General features: G+C 48.3%; 1 protein-coding gene across 1 annotated transcript in view; it reads right to left on the reverse strand.

Annotated features, from left to right (window-relative positions):
- The window catches only part of LOC135567770 (WD repeat domain phosphoinositide-interacting protein 2), a 56229-nt gene that overhangs the window by 10251 nt on the left and 20813 nt on the right, over window positions 1-25165 (reverse strand). Inside the window, exons 5-8 of the mRNA XM_065014992.1 lie at window positions 19418-19515; window positions 19207-19299; window positions 18387-18457; window positions 11301-11408 (exon numbers count right to left, since the gene is read on the reverse strand). Coding sequence (XP_064871064.1) covers window positions 11301-11408; window positions 18387-18457; window positions 19207-19299; window positions 19418-19515 — 370 coding nt within the window. The remainder of the gene's footprint in view (window positions 1-11300; window positions 11409-18386; window positions 18458-19206; window positions 19300-19417; window positions 19516-25165) is intronic.

The raw sequence follows: 25165 nt of genomic DNA on the forward strand, positions 1-25165 counted from the left end.
GGCCTACACACACCATGTTAATATACAGGACAACACCTCCTCTGTTGACCTACACACACCATGTTAATATACAGGACAACACCTCCTCTGTTGACCTACACACACCATGTTAATATACAGGACAACACCTCCTCTGTTGGCCTACACACACACACCATGTTAATATACAGGACAACACCTCCTCTGTTGGCCTACACACACCATGTTAATATACAGGACAACACCTCTGTTGGCCTACACACACACACACCATGTTAATATACAGGACAACACCTCCTCTGTTGACCTACACACACCATGTTAATATACAGGACAACACCTCCTCTGTTGACCTACACACACCATGTTAATATACAGGACAACACCTCCTCTGTTGGCCTACACACACCATGTTAATATACAGGACAACACCTCCTCTGTTGGCCTACACACACCATGTTAATATACAGGACAACACCTCCTCTGTTGGCCTACACACACCATGTTAATATACAGGACAACACCTCCTCTGTTGGCCTACACACACCATGTTAATATACAGGACAACACCTCCTCTGTTGGCCTACACACACACACCATGTTAATATACAGGACAACACCTCCTCTGTTGACCTACACACACACACCATGTTAATATACAGGACAACACCTCCTCTGTTGACCTACACACACCATGTTAATATACAGGACAACACCTCCTCTGTTGGCCTACACACACCATGTTAATATACAGGACAACACCTCCTCTGTTGACCTACACACACCATGTTAATATACAGGACAACACCTCCTCTGTTGGCCTACACACACCATGTTAATATACAGGACAACACCTCCTCTGTTGACCTACACACACACACCATGTTAATATACAGGACAACACCTCCTCTGTTGACCTACACACACCATGTTAATATACAGGACAACACCTCCTCTGTTGACCTACACACACCATGTTAATATACAGGACAACACCTCCTCTGTTGACCTACACACACCATGTTAATATACAGGACAACACCTCCTCTGTTGACCTACACACACCATGTTAATATACAGGACAACACCTCCTCTGTTGGCCTACACACACACCATGTTAATATACAGGACAACACCTCCTCTGTTGACCTACACACACCATGTTAATATACAGGACAACACCTCCTCTGTTGGCCTACACACACCATGTTAATATACAGGACAACACCTCCTCTGTTGACCTACACACACCATGTTAATATACAGGACAACACCTCCTCTGTTGACCTACACACACCATGTTAATATACAGGACAACACCTCCTCTGTTGACCTACACACACACACCATGTTAATATACAGGACAACACCTCCTCTGTTGACCTACACACACCATGTTAATATACAGGACAACACCTCCTCTGTTGACCTACACACACCATGTTAATATACAGGACAACACCTCCTCTGTTGGCCTACACACACCATGTTAATATACAGGACAACACCTCCTCTGTTGACCTACACACACCATGTTAATATACAGGACAACACCTCCTCTGTTGGCCTACACACACACACCATGTTAATATACAGGACAACACCTCCTCTGTTGGCCTACACACACCATGTTAATATACAGGACAACACCTCCTCTGTTGGCCTACACACACCATGTTAATATACAGGACAACACCTCCTCTGTTGACCTACACACCATGTTAATATACAGGACAACACCTCCTCTGTTGGCCTACACACACACACCATGTTAATATACAGGACAACACCTCCTCTGTTGGCCTACACACACACACCATGTTAATATACAGGACAACACCTCCTCTGTTGACCTACACACACACACCATGTTAATATACAGGACAACACCTCCTCTGTTGACCTACACACACCATGTTAATATACAGGACAACACCTCCTCTGTTGACCTACACACACCATGTTAATATACAGGACAACACCTCCTCTGTTGACCTACACACACACACCATGTTAATATACAGGACAACACCTCCTCTGTTGACCTACACACACCATGTTAATATACAGGACAACACCTCCTCTGTTGACCTACACACACCATGTTAATATACAGGACAACACCTCCTCTGTTGGCCTACACACACACCATGTTAATATACAGGACAACACCTCCTCTGTTGACCTACACACACACCATGTTAATATACAGGACAACACCTCCTCTGTTGACCTACACACACCATGTTAATATACAGGACAACACCTCCTCTGTTGACCTACACACACACACCATGTTAATATACAGGACAACACCTCCTCTGTTGACCTACACACACCATGTTAATATACAGGACAACACCTCCTCTGTTGACCTACACACACACACCATGTTAATATACAGGACAACACCTCCTCTGTTGACCTACACACACCATGTTAATATACAGGACAACACCTCCTCTGTTGACCTACACACACACACCATGTTAATATACAGGACAACACCTCCTCTGTTGACCTACACACACCATGTTAATATACAGGACAACACCTCCTCTGTTGACCTACACACACCATGTTAATATACAGGACAACACCTCCTCTGTTGACCTACACACACCATGTTAATATACAGGACAACACCTCCTCTGTTGGCCTACACACACCATGTTAATATACAGGACAACACCTCCTCTGTTGACCTACACACACCATGTTAATATACAGGACAACACCTCCTCTGTTGACCTACACACACCATGTTAATATACAGGACAACACCTCCTCTGTTGGCCTACACACACACCATGTTAATATACAGGACAACACCTCCTCTGTTGACCTACACACACCATGTTAATATACAGGACAACACCTCCTCTGTTGACCTACACACACCATGTTAATATACAGGACAACACCTCCTCTGTTGACCTACACACACCATGTTAATATACAGGACAACACCTCCTCTGTTGACCTACACACACCATGTTAATATACAGGACAACACCTCCTCTGTTGACCTACACACACCATGTTAATATACAGGACAACACCTCCTCTGTTGACCTACACACACACACCATGTTAATATACAGGACAACACCTCCTCTGTTGACCTACACACACCATGTTAATATACAGGACAACACCTCCTCTGTTGACCTACACACCATGTTAATATACAGGACAACACCTCCTCTGTTGGCCTACACACACCATGTTAATATACAGGACAACACCTCTGTTGGCCTACACACACACACACCATGTTAATATACAGGACAACACCTCCTCTGTTGACCTACACACACCATGTTAATATACAGGACAACACCTCCTCTGTTGACCTACACACACCATGTTAATATACAGGACAACACCTCCTCTGTTGACCTACACACACACACCATGTTAATATACAGGACAACACCTCCTCTGTTGACCTACACACACCATGTTAATATACAGGACAACACCTCCTCTGTTGACCTACACACACCATGTTAATATACAGGACAACACCTCCTCTGTTGGCCTACACACACCATGTTAATATACAGGACAACACCTCCTCTGTTGACCTACACACACCATGTTAATATACAGGACAACACCTCCTCTGTTGACCTACACACACCATGTTAATATACAGGACAACACCTCCTCTGTTGACCTACACACACCATGTTAATATACAGGACAACACCTCCTCTGTTGGCCTACACACACCATGTTAATATACAGGACAACACCTCCTCTGTTGGCCTACACACACCATGTTAATATACAGGACAACACCTCCTCTGTTGGCCTACACACACACACCATGTTAATATACAGGACAACACCTCCTCTGTTGGCCTACACACACCATGTTAATATACAGGACAACACCTCCTCTGTTGACCTACACACACCATGTTAATATACAGGACAACACCTCCTCTGTTGACCTACACACACCATGTTAATATACAGGACAACACCTCCTCTGTTGACCTACACACACCATGTTAATATACAGGACAACACCTCCTCTGTTGGCCTACACACACACACCATGTTAATATACAGGACAACACCTCCTCTGTTGACCTACACACACCATGTTAATATACAGGACAACACCTCCTCTGTTGGCCTACACACACCATGTTAATATACAGGACAACACCTCCTCTGTTGACCTACACACACCATGTTAATATACAGGACAACACCTCCTCTGTTGACCTACACACACACACCATGTTAATATACAGGACAACACCTCCTCTGTTGACCTACACACACCATGTTAATATACAGGACAACACCTCCTCTGTTGACCTACACACACCATGTTAATATACAGGACAACACCTCCTCTGTTGACCTACACACACCATGTTAATATACAGGACAACACCTCCTCTGTTGACCTACACACACCATGTTAATATACAGGACAACACCTCCTCTGTTGGCCTACACACACACACACCATGTTAATATACAGGACAACACCTCCTCTGTTGGCCTACACACACCATGTTAATATACAGGACAACACCTCCTCTGTTGGCCTACACACACCATGTTAATATACAGGACAACACCTCCTCTGTTGGCCTACACACACACACCATGTTAATATACAGGACAACACCTCCTCTGTTGGCCTACACACACCATGTTAATATACAGGACAACACCTCCTCTGTTGACCTACACACACACACCATGTTAATATACAGGACAACACCTCCTCTGTTGACCTACACACACACACACCATGTTAATATACAGGACAACACCTCCTCTGTTGGCCTACACACACACACCATGTTAATATACAGGACAACACCTCCTCTGTTGGCCTACACACACACACCATGTTAATATACAGGACAACACCTCCTCTGTTGACCTACACACACCATGTTAATATACAGGACAACACCTCCTCTGTTGACCTACACACACCATGTTAATATACAGGACAACACCTCCTCTGTTGGCCTACACACACACACCATGTTAATATACAGGACAACACCTCCTCTGTTGGCCTACACACACCATGTTAATATACAGGACAACACCTCCTCTGTTGACCTACACACACCATGTTAATATACAGGACAACACCTCCTCTGTTGACCTACACACACCATGTTAATATACAGGACAACACCTCCTCTGTTGACCTACACACACCATGTTAATATACAGGACAACACCTCCTCTGTTGACCTACACACACCATGTTAATATACAGGACAACACCTCCTCTGTTGGCCTACACACACCATGTTAATATACAGGACAACACCTCCTCTGTTGACCTACACACACACACCATGTTAATATACAGGACAACACCTCCTCTGTTGACCTACACACACCATGTTAATATACAGGACAACACCTCCTCTGTTGGCCTACACACACCATGTTAATATACAGGACAACACCTCCTCTGTTGACCTACACACACACACCATGTTAATATACAGGACAACACCTCCTCTGTTGGCCTACACCATGTTAATATACAGGACAACACCTCCTCCATGTTAATATACAGGACAACACCTCCTCTGTTGGCCTACACACACCATGTTAATATACAGGACAACACCTCCTCTGTTGGCCTACACACACCATGTTAATATACAGGACAACACCTCCTCTGTTGGCCTACACACACCATGTTAATATACAGGACAACACCTCCTCTGTTGACCTACACACACCATGTTAATATACAGGACAACACCTCCTCTGTTGACCTACACACACCATGTTAATATACAGGACAACACCTCCTCTGTTGACCTACACACACCATGTTAATATACAGGACAACACCTCCTCTGTTGACCTACACACACCATGTTAATATACAGGACAACACCTCCTCTGTTGACCTACACACACCATGTTAATATACAGGACAACACCTCCTCTGTTGGCCTACACACACACACCATGTTAATATACAGGACAACACCTCCTCTGTTGACCTACACACACCATGTTAATATACAGGACAACACCTCCTCTGTTGACCTACACACACCATGTTAATATACAGGACAACACCTCCTCTGTTGGCCTACACACACCATGTTAATATACAGGACAACACCTCCTCTGTTGGCCTACACACACCATGTTAATATACAGGACAACACCTCCTCTGTTGACCTACACACACCATGTTAATATACAGGACAACACCTCCTCTGTTGACCTACACACACCACACCATGTTAATATACAGGACAACACCTCCTCTGTTGACCTACACACACCATGTTAATATACAGGACAACACCTCCTCTGTTGACCTACACACACCATGTTAATATACAGGACAACACCTCCTCTGTTGGCCTACACACACCATGTTAATATACAGGACAACACCTCCTCTGTTGACCTACACACACCATGTTAATATACAGGACAACACCTCCTCTGTTGGCCTACACACACACCATGTTAATATACAGGACAACACCTCCTCTGTTGGCCTACACACACCATGTTAATATACAGGACAACACCTCCTCTGTTGGCCTACACACACCATGTTAATATACAGGACAACACCTCCTCTGTTGGCCTACACACACCATGTTAATATACAGGACAACACCTCCTCTGTTGACCTACACACACCATGTTAATATACAGGACAACACCTCCTCTGTTGACCTACACACACCATGTTAATATACAGGACAACACCTCCTCTGTTGACCTACACACACCATGTTAATATACAGGACAACACCTCCTCTGTTGGCCTACACACACACACACCATGTTAATATACAGGACAACACCTCCTCTGTTGGCCTACACACACCATGTTAATATACAGGACAACACCTCCTCTGTTGACCTACACACACACACCATGTTAATATACAGGACAACACCTCCTCTGTTGACCTACACACACACACACCATGTTAATATACAGGACAACACCTCCTCTGTTGGCCTACACACACCATGTTAATATACAGGACAACACCTCCTCTGTTGGCCTACACACACCATGTTAATATACAGGACAACACCTCCTCTGTTGGCCTACACACACCATGTTAATATACAGGACAACACCTCTGTTGGCCTACACACACACACACCATGTTAATATACAGGACAACACCTCCTCTGTTGACCTACACACACACACCATGTTAATATACAGGACAACACCTCCTCTGTTGGCCTACACACACACACCATGTTAATATACAGGACAACACCTCCTCTGTTGACCTACACACACCATGTTAATATACAGGACAACACCTCCTCTGTTGGCCTACACACACCATGTTAATATACAGGACAACACCTCCTCTGTTGGCCTACACACACACACCATGTTAATATACAGGACAACACCTCCTCTGTTGGCCTACACACACCATGTTAATATACAGGACAACACCTCCTCTGTTGACCTACACACACCATGTTAATATACAGGACAACACCTCCTCTGTTGACCTACACACACCATGTTAATATACAGGACAACACCTCCTCTGTTGACCTACACACACCATGTTAATATACAGGACAACACCTCCTCTGTTGACCTACACACACCATGTTAATATACAGGATAACACCTCCTCTGTTGGCCTACACACACCATGTTAATATACAGGACAACACCTCCTCTGTTGACCTACACACACACACCATGTTAATATACAGGACAACACCTCCTCTGTTGACCTACACACACCATGTTAATATACAGGACAACACCTCCTCTGTTGGCCTACACACACCATGTTAATATACAGGACAACACCTCCTCTGTTGACCTACACACACACACCATGTTAATATACAGGACAACACCTCTGTTGGCCTACACACACACACACCATGTTAATATACAGGACAACACCTCCTCTGTTGGCCTACACACACCATGTTAATATACAGGACAACACCTCCTCTGTTGGCCTACACACACCATGTTAATATACAGGACAACACCTCCTCTGTTGGCCTACACACACCATGTTAATATACAGGACAACACCTCCTCTGTTGGCCTACACACACCATGTTAATATACAGGACAACACCTCCTCTGTTGGCCTACACACACCATGTTAATATACAGGACAACATCTCCTCTGTTGACCTACACACACCATGTTAATATACAGGACAACACCTCCTCTGTTGACCTACACACACCATGTTAATATACAGGACAACACCTCCTCTGTTGACCTACACACACCATGTTAATATACAGGACAACACCTCCTCTGTTGGCCTACACACACCATGTTAATATACAGGACAACACCTCCTCTGTTGACCTACACACACCATGTTAATATACAGGACAACACCTCCTCTGTTGACCTACACACACACACCATGTTAATATACAGGACAACACCTCCTCTGTTGGCCTACACACACACACCATGTTAATATACAGGACAACACCTCCTCTGTTGACCTACACACACCATGTTAATATACAGGACAACACCTCCTCTGTTGACCTACACACACCATGTTAATATACAGGACAACACCTCCTCTGTTGACCTACACACACCATGTTAATATACAGGACAACACCTCCTCTGTTGACCTACACACACACACCATGTTAATATACAGGACAACACCTCCTCTGTTGACCTACACACACACACCATGTTAATATACAGGACAACACCTCCTCTGTTGACCTACACACACACACCATGTTAATATACAGGACAACACCTCCTCTGTTGGCCTACACACACCATGTTAATATACAGGACAACACCTCCTCTGTTGGCCTACACACACCATGTTAATATACAGGACAACACCTCCTCTGTTGGCCTACACACACACCATGTTAATATACAGGACAACACCTCCTCTGTTGACCTACACACACCATGTTAATATACAGGACAACACCTCCTCTGTTGACCTACACACACCATGTTAATATACAGGACAACACCTCCTCTGTTGACCTACACACACCATGTTAATATACAGGACAACACCTCCTCTGTTGACCTACACACACCATGTTAATATACAGGACAACACCTCCTCTGTTGACCTACACACACACACCATGTTAATATACAGGACAACACCTCCTCTGTTGACCTACACACACCATGTTAATATACAGGACAACACCTCCTCTGTTGACCTACACACACACACCATGTTAATATACAGGACAACACCTCCTCTGTTGACCTACACACACACACCATGTTAATATACAGGACAACACCTCCTCTGTTGACCTACACACACACACCATGTTAATATACAGGACAACACCTCCTCTGTTGGCCTACACACACCATGTTAATATACAGGACAACACCTCCTCTGTTGGCCTACACACACCATGTTAATATACAGGACAACACCTCCTCTGTTGGCCTACACACACCATGTTAATATACAGGACAACACCTCCTCTGTTGACCTACACACACCATGTTAATATACAGGACAACACCTCCTCTGTTGACCTACACACACCATGTTAATATACAGGACAACACCTCCTCTGTTGACCTACACACACCATGTTAATATACAGGACAACACCTCCTCTGTTGGCCTACACACACCATGTTAATATACAGGACAACACCTCCTCTGTTGACCTACACACACACACCATGTTAATATACAGGACAACACCTCCTCTGTTGACCTACACACACCATGTTAATATACAGGACAACACCTCCTCTGTTGACCTACACACACCATGTTAATATACAGGACAACACCTCCTCTGTTGACCTACACACACCATGTTAATATACAGGACAACACCTCCTCTGTTGACCTACACACACCATGTTAATATACAGGACAACACCTCCTCTGTTGACCTACACACACCATGTTAATATACAGGACAACACCTCCTCTGTTGACCTACACACACCATGTTAATATACAGGACAACACCTCCTCTGTTGACCTACACACACCATGTTAATATACAGGACAACACCTCCTCTGTTGACCTACACACACCATGTTAATATACAGGACAACACCTCCTCTGTTGACCTACACACACCATGTTAATATACAGGACAACACCTCCTCTGTTGACCTACACACACCATGTTAATATACAGGACAACACCTCCTCTGTTGACCTACACACACACACCATGTTAATATACAGGACAACACCTCCTCTGTTGGCCTACACACACCATGTTAATATACAGGACAACACCTCCTCTGTTGGCCTACACACCATGTTAATATACAGGACAACACCTCCTCTGTTGGCCTACACACACACACCATGTTAATATACAGGACAACACCTCCTCTGTTGACCTACACACACACACCATGTTAATATACAGGACAACACCTCCTCTGTTGACCTACACACACCATGTTAATATACAGGACAACACCTCCTCTGTTGACCTACACACACCATGTTAATATACAGGACAACACCTCCTCTGTTGACCTACACACACCATGTTAATATACAGGACAACACCTCCTCTGTTGACCTACACACACCATGTTAATATACAGGACAACACCTCCTCTGTTGGCCTACACACACCATGTTAATATACAGGACAACACCTCCTCTGTTGGCCTACACACACCATGTTAATATACAGGACAACACCTCCTCTGTTGACCTACACACACACACCATGTTAATATACAGGACAACACCTCCTCTGTTGACCTACACACACACACACCATGTTAATATACAGGACAACACCTCCTCTGTTGACCTACACACACCATGTTAATATACAGGACAACACCTCCTCTGTTGACCTACACACACCATGTTAATATACAGGACAACACCTCCTCTGTTGACCTACACACACCATGTTAATATACAGGACAACACCTCCTCTGTTGGCCTACACACACCATGTTAATATACAGGACAACACCTCCTCTGTTGGCCTACACACACCATGTTAATATACAGGACAACACCTCCTCTGTTGACCTACACACCATGTTAATATACAGGACAACACCTCCTCTGTTGACCTACACACACACACCATGTTAATATACAGGACAACACCTCCTCTGTTGACCTACACACACACACCATGTTAATATACAGGACAACACCTCCTCTGTTGACCTACACACACCATGTTAATATACAGGACAACACCTCCTCTGTTGGCCTACACACACCATGTTAATATACAGGACAACATCTAGAATCAGACTAATGCAGCCAGGTGAGGGGGGGGGGGGGTACTTACTTCTCTTTCTGCGTCTCTAGTTTGAAGATGTGGACCGTCTCCGTGTTACTGGATGCTGATAGGTAGAGGCCTTCCATACTGAAGGCCAGGGAACAGATAGATACACACCTAACACACGCACACACACACACACACACACACACACACTTCAGTGTGTCACACTGAACTCAGCTCATTTAATATTGTCCAAAGGAGGGAGATGAAGAAGGAGGAGGGAGATGAAGAAGGAGGAGGGAGATGAAGAAGGAGGGAGATGATGAAGGAGGAGGGAGATGAAGAAGGATGGAGATGAAGAAGGATGGAGATGAAGAAGGATGGAGATGAAGAAGGAGGGAGATGATGAAGGAGGAGGGAGATGATGAAGGAGGAGGGAGATGAAGAAGGAGGGAGATGAAGAAGGAGGGAGATGATGAAGGAGGAGGGAGATGATGAAGGAGGAGGGAGATGAAGAAGGAGGGAGATGAAGAAGGAGGGAGATGAAGGAGGAGGGAGATGAAGAAGGAGGGAGATGAAGAAGAAGAAGGGAGATGATGAAGGAGGAGGGAGATGAAGAAGGAGGGAGACGAAGGAGGAGGAGGGAGATGAAGAAGGAGGGAGATGAAGAAGGAGGAGGGAGATGAAGAAGGAGGGAGATGAAGAAGAAGAAGGGAGATGATGAAGGAGGAGGGAGACGAAGGAGGAGGAGGGAGATGAAGAAGGAGGGAGATGAAGAAGGAGGAGGGAGATGAAGAAGGAGGAGGGAGATGAAGAAGGAGGGAGATGAAGAAGGAGGAGGGAGATGAAGAAGGAGGGAGATGATGAAGAAGGAGGGAGATGAAGAAGGATGGAGATGAAGAAGGAGGGAGATGAAGAAGGAGGGAGATGAAGAAGGAGGGAGATGAAGAAGGAGGGAGATGAAGAAGGATGGAGATGAAGAAGGATGGAGATGAAGAAGGAGGGAGATGAAGAAGGATGGAGATGAAGAAGGATGGAGATGAAGAAGGATGGAGATGAAGAAGGAGGGAGTTGAAGAAGGAGGGAGATGATGAAGGAGGAGGGAGATGATGAAGAAGGAGGGAGATGAAGAAGGAGGGAGATGAAGAAGGAGGGAGATGATGAAGGAGGAGGGAGATGATGAAGGAGGAGGGAGATGAAGAAGGAGGGAGATGAAGAAGGAGGGAGATGAAGAAGGAGGAGGGAGATGAAGAAGGAGGGAGATGAAGAAGGAGGAGGGAGATGAAGAAGGAGGGAGATGAAGAAGAAGAAGGGAGATGATGAAGGAGGAGGGAGATGAAGAAGGAGGGAGACGAAGGAGGAGGGAGATGAAGAAGGAGGGAGATGAAGAAGGAGGAGGGAGATGAAGAAGGAGGAGGGAGATGAAGAAGGAGGGAGATGAAGAAGAAGAAGGGAGATGATGAAGGAGGAGGGAGATGAAGAAGGAGGGAGACGAAGGAGGAGGAGGGAGATGAAGAAGGAGGGAGATGAAGAAGGAGGGAGATGAAGAAGGAGGAGGGAGATGAAGAAGGAGGGAGATGAAGAAGGAGGAGGGAGATGAAGAAGGAGGGAGATGAAGAAGAAGGAGGGAGATGATGAAGGAGGAGGGAGATGAAGAAGAAGGAGGGAGACAAAGGAGGGAGATGAAGAAGGAGGGAGATGAAGACGAAGGAGGGAGATGAAGAAGAAGGAGGGAGACGAAAGAGGGCGATGAAGAAGAAGGAGGGAGATGAAGAAGAAGGAGGGAGACGAAGGAGGGAGAAGAAGAAGAAGGAGGGAGATGAAGAAGAAGGAGGGAGATGAAGAAGAAGGAGGGAGATGAAGAAGAAGGAGGGAGATGAAGAAGAAGGAGGGAGAAGAAGAAGAAGGAGGGAGATAAAGAAGAAGGAGGGAATAAAGAAGAAGGAGGGAGAAGAAGAAGGAGGGAGACGATAAAGAAGGAGGGAGATGAAGAAGAAGGAGGGAGAAGAAGAAGAAGGAGGGAGATGAAGAAGAAGAAGGGAGATGAAGAAGAAGGAGGGAGATGAAGAAGAAGGAGGGAGATGAAGAAGGAGGGAGAAGAAGAAGAAGGAGGGAGATGATGAAGAAGGAGGGAGATGAAGAAGAAGGAGGGAGAAGAAGAAGGAGGGAGAAGAAGAAGGAGGGAGAAGAAGAAGGAGGGAGATGAAGAAGAAGAAGGGAGATGATGAAGGAGGAGGGAGATGAAGAAGGAGGGAGACGAAGGAGGAGGAGGGAGATGAAGAAGGAGGGAGATGAAGAAGGAGGGAGATGAAGAAGGAGGAGGGAGATGAAGAAGGAGGGAGATGAAGAAGGAGGAGGGAGATGAAGAAGGAGGGAGATGAAGAAGAAGGAGGGAGATGATGAAGGAGGAGGGAGATGAAGAAGAAGGAGGGAGACAAAGGAGGGAGATGAAGAAGGAGGGAGATGAAGACGAAGGAGGGAGATGAAGAAGAAGGAGGGAGACGAAAGAGGGCGATGAAGAAGAAGGAGGGAGATGAAGAAGAAGGAGGGAGACGAAGAAGAAGGAGGGAGATGAAGAAGAAGGAGGGAGATGAAGAAGAAGGAGGGAGATGAAGAAGAAGGAGGGAGAAGAAGAAGAAGGAGGGAGATAAAGAAGAAGGAGGGAGAAGAAGAAGGAGGGAGACGATAAAGAAGGAGGGAGATGAAGAAGGAGGAGGGAGATGAAGAAGGAGGGAGATGAAGAAGAAGAAGGGAGATGATGAAGGAGGAGGGAGACGAAGGAGGAGGAGGGAGATGAAGAAGGAGGGAGATGAAGAAGGAGGAGGGAGATGAAGAAGGAGGAGGGAGATGAAGAAGGAGGGAGATGAAGAAGGAGGAGGGAGATGAAGAAGGAGGAGGGAGATGAAGAAGGAGGGAGATGATGAAGAAGGAGGGAGATGAAGAAGGATGGAGATGAAGAAGGAGGGAGATGAAGAAGGAGGGAGATGAAGAAGGAGGGAGATGAAGAAGGAGGGAGATGAAGAAGGATGGAGATGAAGAAGGATGGAGATGAAGAAGGAGGGAGATGAAGAAGGATGGAGATGAAGAAGGATGGAGATGAAGAAGGATGGAGATGAAGAAGGAGGGAGATGAAGAAGGAGGGAGATGAAGAAGGAGGAGGGAGATGAAGAAGGAGGAGGGAGATGAAGAAGGAGGGAGATGAAGAAGGAGGAGGGAGATGAAGAAGGAGGAGGGAGATGAAGAAGGAGGGAGATGAAGAAGGAGGAGGGAGATGATGAAGAAGGAGGGAGATGAAGAAGGAGGGAGATGAAGAAGGAGGGAGATGATGAAGGAGGAGGGAGATGATGAAGGAGGAGGGAGATGAAGAAGGAGGGAGATGAAGAAGGAGGGAGATGAAGAAGGAGGAGGGAGATGAAGAAGGAGGGAGATGAAGAAGGAGGAGGGAGATGAAGAAGGAGGGAGATGAAGAAGAAGAAGGGAGATGATGAAGGAGGAGGGAGATGAAGGAGGGAGATGAAGAAGGAGGGAGATGAAGGAGGAGGGAGATGAAGAAGGAGGGAGATGAAGAAGGAGGAGGGAGATGAAGAAGGAGGAGGAGATGAAGAAGGAGGGAGATGAAGAAGAAGAAGGAGATGATGAAGGAGGAGGAGATGAAGAAGGAGGGAGACGAAGGAGGAGGAGGGAGATGAAGAAGGAGGGAGATGAAGAAGGAGGGAGATGAAGAAGGAGGAGGGAGATGAAGAAGGAGGGAGATGAAGAAGGAGGAGGAGATGAAGAAGGAGGAGATGAAGAAGAAGGAGGGAGATGATGAAGGAGGAGGGAGATGAAGAAGAAGGAGGGAGACAAAGGAGGGAGATGAAGAAGGAGGAGGGAGATGAAGACGAAGGAGGAGATGAAGAAGAAGGAGGGAGACGAAAGAGGGCGATGAAGAAGAAGGAGGGAGATGAAGAAGAAGGAGGGAGACGAAGGAGGGAGAAGAAGAAGAAGGAGGAGATGAAGAAGAAGGAGGGAGATGAAGAAGAAGGAGGAGATGAAGAAGAAGGAGGGAGATGAAGAAGGAGGGAGAAGAAGAAGAAGGAGGGAGATAAAGAAGAAGGAGGGAATAAAGAAGAAGGAGGAGAAGAAGAAGGAGGGAGACGATAAAGAAGGAGGGAGATGAAGAAGAAGGAGGGAGAAGAAGAAGAAGGAGGGAGATGAAGAAGAAGAAGGGAGATGAAGAAGAAGGAGGGAGATGAAGAAGAAGGAGGGAGATGAAGAAGGAGGGAGAAGAAGAAGAAGGAGGGAGATGATGAAGAAGGAGGGAGATGAAGAAGAAGGAGGGAGAAGAAGAAGGAGGGAGAAGAAGAAGGAGGGAGATGAAGAAGAAGAAGAGGGAGATGATGAAGGAGGAGGGAGATGAAGAAGGAGGGAGACGAAGGAGGAGGAGGGAGATGAAGAAGGAGGAGATGAAGAAGGAGGGAGATGAAGAAGGAGGAGGAGATGAAGAAGGAGGGAGATGAAGAAGGAGGAGGGAGATGAAGAAGGAGGGAGATGAAGAAGAAGGAGGGAGATGATGAAGGAGGAGGGAGATGAAGAAGAAGGAGGGAGACAAAGGAGGGAGATGAAGAAGGAGGGAGATGAAGACGAAGGAGGGAGATGAAGAAGAAGGAGGGAGACGAAAGAGGGCGATGAAGAAGAAGGAGGGAGATGAAGAAGAAGGAGGGAGACGAAGGAGGGAGAAGAAGAAGAAGGAGGGAGATGAAGAAGAAGGAGGGAGATGAAGAAGAAGGAGGGAGATGAAGAAGAAGGAGGGAGAAGAAGAAGAAGGAGGGAGATAAAGAAGAAGGAGGGAATAAAGAAGAAGGAGGGAGAAGAAGAAGGAGGGAGACGATAAAGAAGGAGGGAGATGAAGAAGAAGGAGGGAGAAGAAGAAGAAGGAGGGAGATGAAGAAGAAGAAGGGAGATGAAGAAGAAGGAGGGAGATGAAGAAGAAGGAGGGAGATGAAGAAGGAGGGAGAAGAAGAAGAAGGAGGGAGATGATGAAGAAGGAGGGAGATGAAGAAGAAGGAGGGAGAAGAAGAAGGAGGGAGAAGAAGAAGGAGGGAGAAGAAGAAGGAGGGAGATGAAGAAGAAGGAGGGAGAAGAAGACGGAGGGAGATGAAGAAGAAGAAGGGAGATGAAGAAGAAGGAGGGAGATGATGAAGAAGGAGGGAGAAGAAGACGGAGGGAGATGAAGAAGGAGGGAGAAGAAGAAGAAGGAGGGAGATGATGAAGAAGGAGGGAGATGAAGAAGGAGGGAGATGAAGAAGAAGGAGGGAGAAGAAGAAGGAGGGAGAAGAAGAAGAAGGGAGATGAAGAAGAAGGAGGGAGAAGAAGAAGAAGGAGGGAGAAGAAGAAGAAGGAGGAGGAGATGAAGAAGAAGGAGGGGGAAGAAGAAGGAGGGAGAAGAAGAAGGAGGGAGAAGAAGAAGAAGGGAGATGAAGAAGGAGGAGGGAGATGAAGAAGGAGGAGGGAGATGAAGAAGGAGGGAGATGAAGAAGAAGGAGGGAGAAGAAGAAGAAGGAGGGAGATGAAAAAGAAGGAGGGGGAAGAAGGAGGGAGAAGAAGAAGGAGGGAGAAGAAGAAGAAGGAGGGAGATGAAAAAGAAGGAGGGGGAAGAAGGAGGGAGAAGAAGAAGGAGGGAGAAGAAGAAGAAGGAGGGAGAAGAAGAAGAAGAAGGAGGGAGAAGAAGAAGAAGAAGGAGGGAGAAGAAGAAGAAGGAGAGAAATGAAGAAGGAGGGATACGAAGAAGAAGGAGGGAGACAAAGGAGGGAGATGAAGAAGGAGGGAGATGAAGAAGGAGGGATACGAAGAAGAAGGAGGGAATGGAAGGAGGGAGAAGAAGAAGAAGGGAGATAAAGAAGAAGGAGGGAGATGAAGAAGGAGGGAGATGAAGAAGGAGGAGGGAGATGAAGAAGGAGGAGGGAGATGAAGAAGAAGGAGGGAGATGAAGAAGAAGGAGGGAGAAGAAGAAGGAGGGAGAAGAAGAAGAAGGAGGGAGAAGAAGAAGAAGGAGGGAGAAGAAGAAGAAGGAGGGAGATGAAGAAGAAGGAGGGAGATGAAGAAGGAGGGAGATGATGAAGAATGAGGGAGATGATGAAGAAGGAGGGAGATGAAGAAGAAGGTAGATGAAGAAGGAGGGAGATGATGAAGAAGGAGGGAGATGAAGAAGAAGGAGGGAGATGAAGAAGGAGGGAGATGAAGAAGAAGGAGGGAGAAGAATAAGAAGGAGGGCGATGAAGAAGGAGGGAGATGATGAAGAAGGGAGATGATGAAGAAGGAGGGAGATGAAGAAGGAGGGCGATGATGAAGAAGGAGGGAGATGATGAAGAAGGAGGGAGATGATGAAGAAGGAGGGAAAATGAAGAAGGAGGGAGATGAAGAAGAAGGAGGGAGAAGAAGAAGGAGGGAGAAGAAGAAGAAGGAGGGAGATGATGAAGAAGGAGGGAGATGAAGAAAAAGGAGGGAGATGAAGAAGGAGGGAGAAGAAGAAGGAAGAGATGAAGAAGAAGGAGGGAGATGAAGAAGAAGGAGGGAGATGAAGAAGAAGGAGGGAGAAGAAGAAGGAGGGAGAAGAAGAAGAAGGAGGGAGAAGAAGAAGGAGGGAGAAGAAGAAGAAGGAGGGAGAAGAAGAAGGAGGGAGAAGAAGAAGAAGGAGGGAGATGAAGAAGGAGGGAAATGAAGAAGGAGGGGGATGAAGAAGGAGGGAGAAGAAGAAGGAGGGGGATGAAGAAGGAGGGAGAAGAAGAAGGAGGGATACGAAGAAGAAGGAGGGAGACAAAGGAGGGAGATGAAGAAGGAGGGAGATGAAGAAGGAGGGATACGAAGAAGAAGGAGGGGGACGAAGGAGGGAGAAGAAGAAGAAGGGAGATAAAGAAGAAGGAGGGAGATGAAGAAGGAGGGAGATGAAGAAGGAGGGAGATGAAGAAGGAGGAGGGAGACAAAGGAGGGAGATGAAGAAGGAGGGAGATGAAGAAGGAGGGATACGAAGAAGAAGGAGGGGGAAGAAGGAGGGAGAAGAAGAAGGAGGGCGATAAAGAAGAAGGAGGGAGAAGAAGAAGAAGGAGGGAGAAGAAGAAGAAGGAGGGAGATGAAGAAGGAGGGAGAAGAAGGAGGGAGAAGAAGAAGTCCTACCTTTTGACTCCTCGGCGGAACTCAAACAGTTTCTGTCCCTCAGGGATGGAGAACACACGAATCACCGTACCCTATCAGAACACATGAAGGGTCGGGGTTAAGGGTCAGGGTTAAGGGTCAGGGTTAAGGGTCGGGGTTAAGGGTCAGGGTTAAGGGTCAGGGTTAAGGGCCATAGAGGTGGATAGAAAATAGTATCTGTATGGTAAGGGTCAGGTATAAGGGTCAGGGTTTAGGGTGAGGGTTAAGGGTCAAGGGTCAGGGTTAAGGGCCAGGGTTAAGGGTCAGGGTTAAGGGCCAGGGTTAAGGGTCAAGGTTAAGGGCCTGGGTTAAGGGTCAGGGTTAAGGGCCAGGGTTAAGGGTCAGGGTTAAGGGTCAGGGTTAAGGGTCGGGGTTAAGGGTCAGGGTTAAGGGTCGGGGTTAAGGGTCGGGGTTAAGGGTCAGGGTTAAGGGTCAGGGTTAAGGGTCAGGGTTAAGGGCCATAGAGGTGGATAGAAAATAGTATCTGTATGGTAAGGGTCAGGTATAAGGGTCAGGGTTTAGGGCGAGGGTTAAGGGCCAGGGTTAAGGGTCAGGGTTAAGGGTCAGGGTTAAGGGTCAGGGTTAAGGGTCAGGGTCAGGGTTAAGGGCCAGGGTTAAGGGTCAAGGTTAAGGGCCAGGGTTAAGGGCCAGGGTTAAGGGTCAGGGTTTAGGGCCAGGGTTAAGGTTCAGGGTTAAGGATCGGGGTTAAGGGTCAGGGTTAAGGGTCGGGGTTAAGGGTCAGGGCAGAGGGACCGGCTGACATCACCTCAGTAGTTCAGTGTAACAGTTTAAAGTGTCCCACCTTCTCCGAGGCTGTGGCCAGTTTGGTTCCGCTAGCATCAAACACCACAGCTGCTAATGGACTGTCATGGGCTGGGATCATGTTGGCTGCCCTCTGGAGACACAGTTAAACACACAGAGACTGAAACAGCACAGTTGTAGTAGAGCTAGCCATCTTCAATGTGTGTGTGTGTGTGTGTCTGTGTGTGTGTGTGTGTGTGTGTGTGTCATACCAGGTTGACCGTGTCGAACACCTGGACCTCTCCTATTGTAGCACTGCCGGGGTAGGCCAGGTAACAGTTATCATTACTGATGGAGAGAGCACACAACCCTGGGGAGAGAACAGACAGATATTACAGTAGGAGAAAACATACAACCCTGGGGAGAGAACACACAACCCTGGGGAGAGAACACACAACCCTGGGGAGAGAACACACAACCCTAGGGAGAGAACACACAACCCTGGGGAGAGAACACACAACCCTGGGGAGAGAACAGACAGATATTACAGTAGGAGAAAACATACAACCCTGGGGAGAGAACACACAACCCTAGGGAGAGAACACACAACCCTGGGGAGAGAACACACAACCCTAGGGAGAGAACACACAACCCTGGGGAGAGAACACACAACCCTGGGGAGAGAACAGACAGATATTACAGTAGGAGAAAACATACAACCCTGGGGAGAGAACACACAACCCTGGGGAGAGAACACACAACCCTGTGGAGAGAACACACAACCCTGGGGAGAGAACACACAACCCTGGGGAGAGAACACACAACCCTGGGGAGAGAGCACACAACCCTGGGGAGAGAACACACGGATATTACAGTAGGAGAAAACATACAACCCTGGGGAGAGAACACACAACCCTGGGGAGAGAACACACAACCCTGGGGAGAGAACACACAACCCTAGGGAGAGAACACACAACCCTGGGGAGAGAACACACAACCCTGGGGAGAGAACACACAATCCTGGGGAGAGAACACACAACCCTGGGGAGAGAACACACAACCCTGGGGAGAGAACACACAATCCTGGGGAGAGAACACACGGATATTACAGGAGGAGAGAACACACAACCCTGGGGAGAGAACACACAACCCTGGGGAGAGAACACACAATCCTGGGGAGAGAACACACAACCCTGGGGAGAGAACACACAACCCTGGGGAGAGAACACACAACCCTGGGGAGAGAACACACAATCCTGGGGAGAGAACACACGGATATTACAGGAGGAGAGAACACACAACCCTGGGGAGAGAACACACAACCCTGGGGAGAGAACACACAACCCTGGGGAGAGAACACACAACCCTGGGGAGGGAACACACAACCCTGGGGAGAGAACACACAACCCTGGGGAGAGAACACACAACCCTGGGGAGAGAACACACAATCCTGGGGAGAGAACACACGGATATTACAGGAGGAGAGAACACACAACCCTGGGGAGAGAACACACAACCCTGGGGAGAGAACACACAACCCTGGGGAGAGAACACACAACCCTGGGGAGAGAACACACGGATATTACAGGAGGAGAGAACACACAACCCTGGGGAGAGAACACACAACCCTGGGGAGAGAACACACAACCCTGGGGAGAGAACACACAACCCTGGGGAGAGAACACACAACCCTGGGGAGAGAACACACAACCCTGGGGAGAGAACACACAACCCTGGGAGAGAACACACAATCCTGGGAGAGAACACACGGATATTACAGGAGGAGAGAACACACAACCCTGGGGAGAGAACACACAACCCTGGGGAGAGAACACACAACCCTGGGGAGAGAACACACAACCCTGGGGAGAGAACACACAATCCTGGGGAGAGAACACACGGATATTACAGGAGGAGAGAACACACAACCCTGGGGAGAGAACACACAACCCTGGGGAGAGAACACACAACCCTGGGGAGAGAACACACAACCCTGGGGAGAGAACATACAACCCTGGGGAGAGAACACACAACCCTGGGGAGAGAACACACAACCCTGTGGAGAGAACACAAAACCCTGGGGAGAGAACACACAACCCTGGGGAGGGAACACACAACCCTGGGGAGAGAACACACAACCCTGGGGAGAGAACACACAACCCTGGGGAGAGAACACACAACCCTGGGGAGGGAACACACAACCCTGGGGAGAAAACACACAACCCTGGGGAGAGAACACACAACCCTGGGGAGAGAACACACAACCCTGGGGAGAGAACACACAACCCTGGAGAGAGAACACACAGATATTACAGTAGGAGAAAACATACAACCCTGGGGAGGGAACACACAACCCTGGGGAGAGAACACACAGATATTACAGTAGGAGAAAACATACAACCCTGGGGAGAGAACACACAACCCTGGGGAGAGAACACACAGATATTACAGGAGGAGAGAACACACAACCCTGGGGAGAGAACACACAACCCTGGGGAGAGAACACACAGATATTACAGGAGGAGAGAACACACAACCCTGGGGAGAGAACACACAACCCTGGGGAGAGAACACACAGATATTACAGGAGGAGAGAACACACAACCCTGGGGAGAGAACACACAACCCTGGGGAGAGAACACACAACCCTGGGGAGAGAACACACAACCCTGGAGAGAGAACACACAACCCTGGGGAGAGAACACACAGATATTACAGGAGGAGAGAACACACAACCCTGGAGAGAGAACACACAACCCTGGGGAGAGAACACACAACCCTGGGGAGAGAACACACAACCCTGTGGAGAGAACACACAACCCTGGGGAGAGAACACACAACCCTGGGGAGAGAACACACGGATATTACAGGAGGAGAGAACACACAACCCTGGGGAGAGAACACACAACCCTGGGGAGAGAACACACAACCCTGGAGAGAGAACACACAACCCTGGGGAGAGAACACACAACCCTGGGGAGAGAGCACACAACCCTGGGGAGAGAACACACGGATATTACAGGAGGAGAGAACACACAACCCTGGGGAGAGAACACACAACCCTGGGGAGAGAACACACGGATATTACAGGAGGAGAGAACACACAACCCTGGGGAGAGAACACACAACCCTGGGGAGAGAACACACAACCCTGGGGAGAGAACACACAACCCTGAGGAGAGAACACACGGATATTACAGGAGGAGAGAACACACAACCCTGGGGAGAGAACACACAACCCTGGGGAGAGAACACACAACCCTGGAGAGAGAACACACAACCCTGGGGAGAGAACACACAACCCTGGGGAGAGAACACACAACCCTGGGGAGAGAACACACAACCCTGGGGAGGGAACACACAACCCTGGGGAGAGAACACACAACCCTGGGGAGAGAACACACAACCCTGGGGAGAGAACACACAACCCTGTGGAGAGAACACACAACCCTGGGGAGAGAACACACAACCCTGGGGAGAGAACACACGGATATTACAGGAGGAGAGAACACACAACCCTGGGGAGAGAACACACAACCCTGGGGAGAGAACACACAACCCTGGAGAGAGAACACACAACCCTGGGGAGAGAACACACAACCCTGGGGAGAGAGCACACAACCCTGGGGAGAGAACACACGGATATTACAGGAGGAGAGAACACACAACCCTGGGGAGAGAACACACAACCCTGGGGAGAGAACACACAACCCTGGGGAGAGAACACACAACCCTGGGGAGAGTACACACAACCCTGGGGAGAGAACACACGGATATTACAGGAGGAGAGAACACACAACCCTGGGGAGAGAACACACAACCCTGGGGAGAGAACACACAACCCTGGGGAGAGAACACACAACCCTGGGGAGAGAACACACAACCCTGGGGAGAGAACACACAACCCTGGGGAGGGAACAGACAACCCTGGGGAGAGAACACACAACCCTGGGGAGAGAACACACAGATATTACAGTAGGAGAAAACACACAACCCTGGGGAGAGAACACACAACCCTGGGGAGAGAACACACAACCCTGGGGAGAGAACACACAACCCTGGGGAGAGAACACACAACCCTGGGGAGAGAACACACAACCCTGGGGAGAGAACACACGGATATTACAGGAGGAGAGAACACACAACCCTGGGGAGAGAACACACAACCCTGGGGAGAGAACACACAACCCTGGGGAGAGAACACACAACCCTGGGGAGAGAACACACAACCCTGGGGAGAGAACACACAACCCTGGGGAGGGAACACACAACCCTGGGGAGAGAACACACGGATATTACAGGAGGAGAGAACACACAACCCTGGGGAGAGAACACACAACCCTGGGGAGAGAACACACAACCCTGGGGAGAGTACACACAACCCTGGGGAGAGAACACACGGATATTACAGGAGGAGAGAACACACAACCCTGGGGAGAGAACACACAACCCTGGGGAGAGAACACACAACCCTGGGGAGAGAACACACAACCCTGGGGAGAGAACACACAACCCTGGGGAGGGAACACACAACCCTGGGGAGAGAACACACAACCCTGGGGAGAGAACACACAGATATTACAGTAGGAGAAAACACACAACCCTGGGGAGAGAACACACAACCCTGGGGAGAGAACACACAACCCTGTGGAGAGAACACACAACCCTAGGGAGAGAACACAACCCTGGGGAGAGAACACACAATCCTGGGGAGAGAACACACAACCCTGGGGAGAGAACACACAGATATTACAGTAGGAGAGAACACACAACCCTGGGGAGAGAACACACAACCCTGGGGAGAGAACACACAACCCTGGAGAGAGAACACACAACCCTGGGGAGAGAACACACGGATATTACAGGAGGAGAGAACACACAACCCTGGGGAGAGAACACACAACCCTGGGGAGAGAACACACGGATATTACAGGAGGAGAGAACACACAATCCTGGGGAGAGAACACACAGATATTACAGGAGGAGAGAACAAACAACCCTGGGGAGAGAACACACAACCCTGGGGAGAGAACAAACAACCCTGGGGAGAGAACACACAACCCTGGGGAGAGAACACACAACCCTGGAGAGAGAACACACAACCCTGGGGAGAGAACACACAACCCTGGGGAGAGAGCACACAACCCTGGGGAGAGAACACACGGATATTACAGGAGGAGAGAACACACAACCCTGGGGAGAGAACACACAACCCTGGGGAGAGAACACACGGATATTACAGGAGGAGAGAACACACAACCCTGGGGAGAGAACACACAACCCTGGGGAGAGAACACACAACCCTGGAGAGAGAACACACAACCCTGGGGAGAGAACACACAACCCTGGGGAGAGAACACACAACCCTGGGGAGAGAACACACAACCCTGGGGAGGGACCACACAACCCTGGGGAGAGAACACACGGATATTACAGGAGGAGAGAACACACAACCCTGGGGAGAGAACACACAACCCTGGGGAGAGAACACACAACCCTGGGGAGAGAACACACAACCCTGGGGAGAGTACACACAACCCTGGGGAGAGAACACACGGATATTACAGGAGGAGAGAACACACAACCCTGGGGAGAGAACACACAACCCTGGGGAGAGAACACACAACCCTGGAGAGAGAACACACAACCCTGGGGAGAGAACACACAACCCTGGGGAGAGAACACACAACCCTGGGGAGAGAACACACAACCCTGGGGAGAGAACACACAACCCTGGGGAGAGAACACACAACCCTGGGGAGAGAACACACGGATATTACAGGAGGAGAGAACACACAACCCTGGGGAGAGAACACACAACCCTGGGGAGAGAACACACAACCCTGGGGAGAGAACACACAACCCTGGGGAGAGAACACACAACCCTGGGGAGAGAACACACAACCCTGGGGAGAGAACACACAACCCTGGGGAGGGAACACACAACCCTGGGGAGAGAACACACGGATATTACAGGAGGAGAGAACACACAACCCTGGGGAGAGAACACACAACCCTGG

This window comes from Oncorhynchus nerka, unplaced genomic scaffold, assembly GCF_034236695.1.
Source record: "Oncorhynchus nerka isolate Pitt River unplaced genomic scaffold, Oner_Uvic_2.0 unplaced_scaffold_1821, whole genome shotgun sequence".
NCBI lineage: Eukaryota > Metazoa > Chordata > Actinopteri > Salmoniformes > Salmonidae > Oncorhynchus > Oncorhynchus nerka.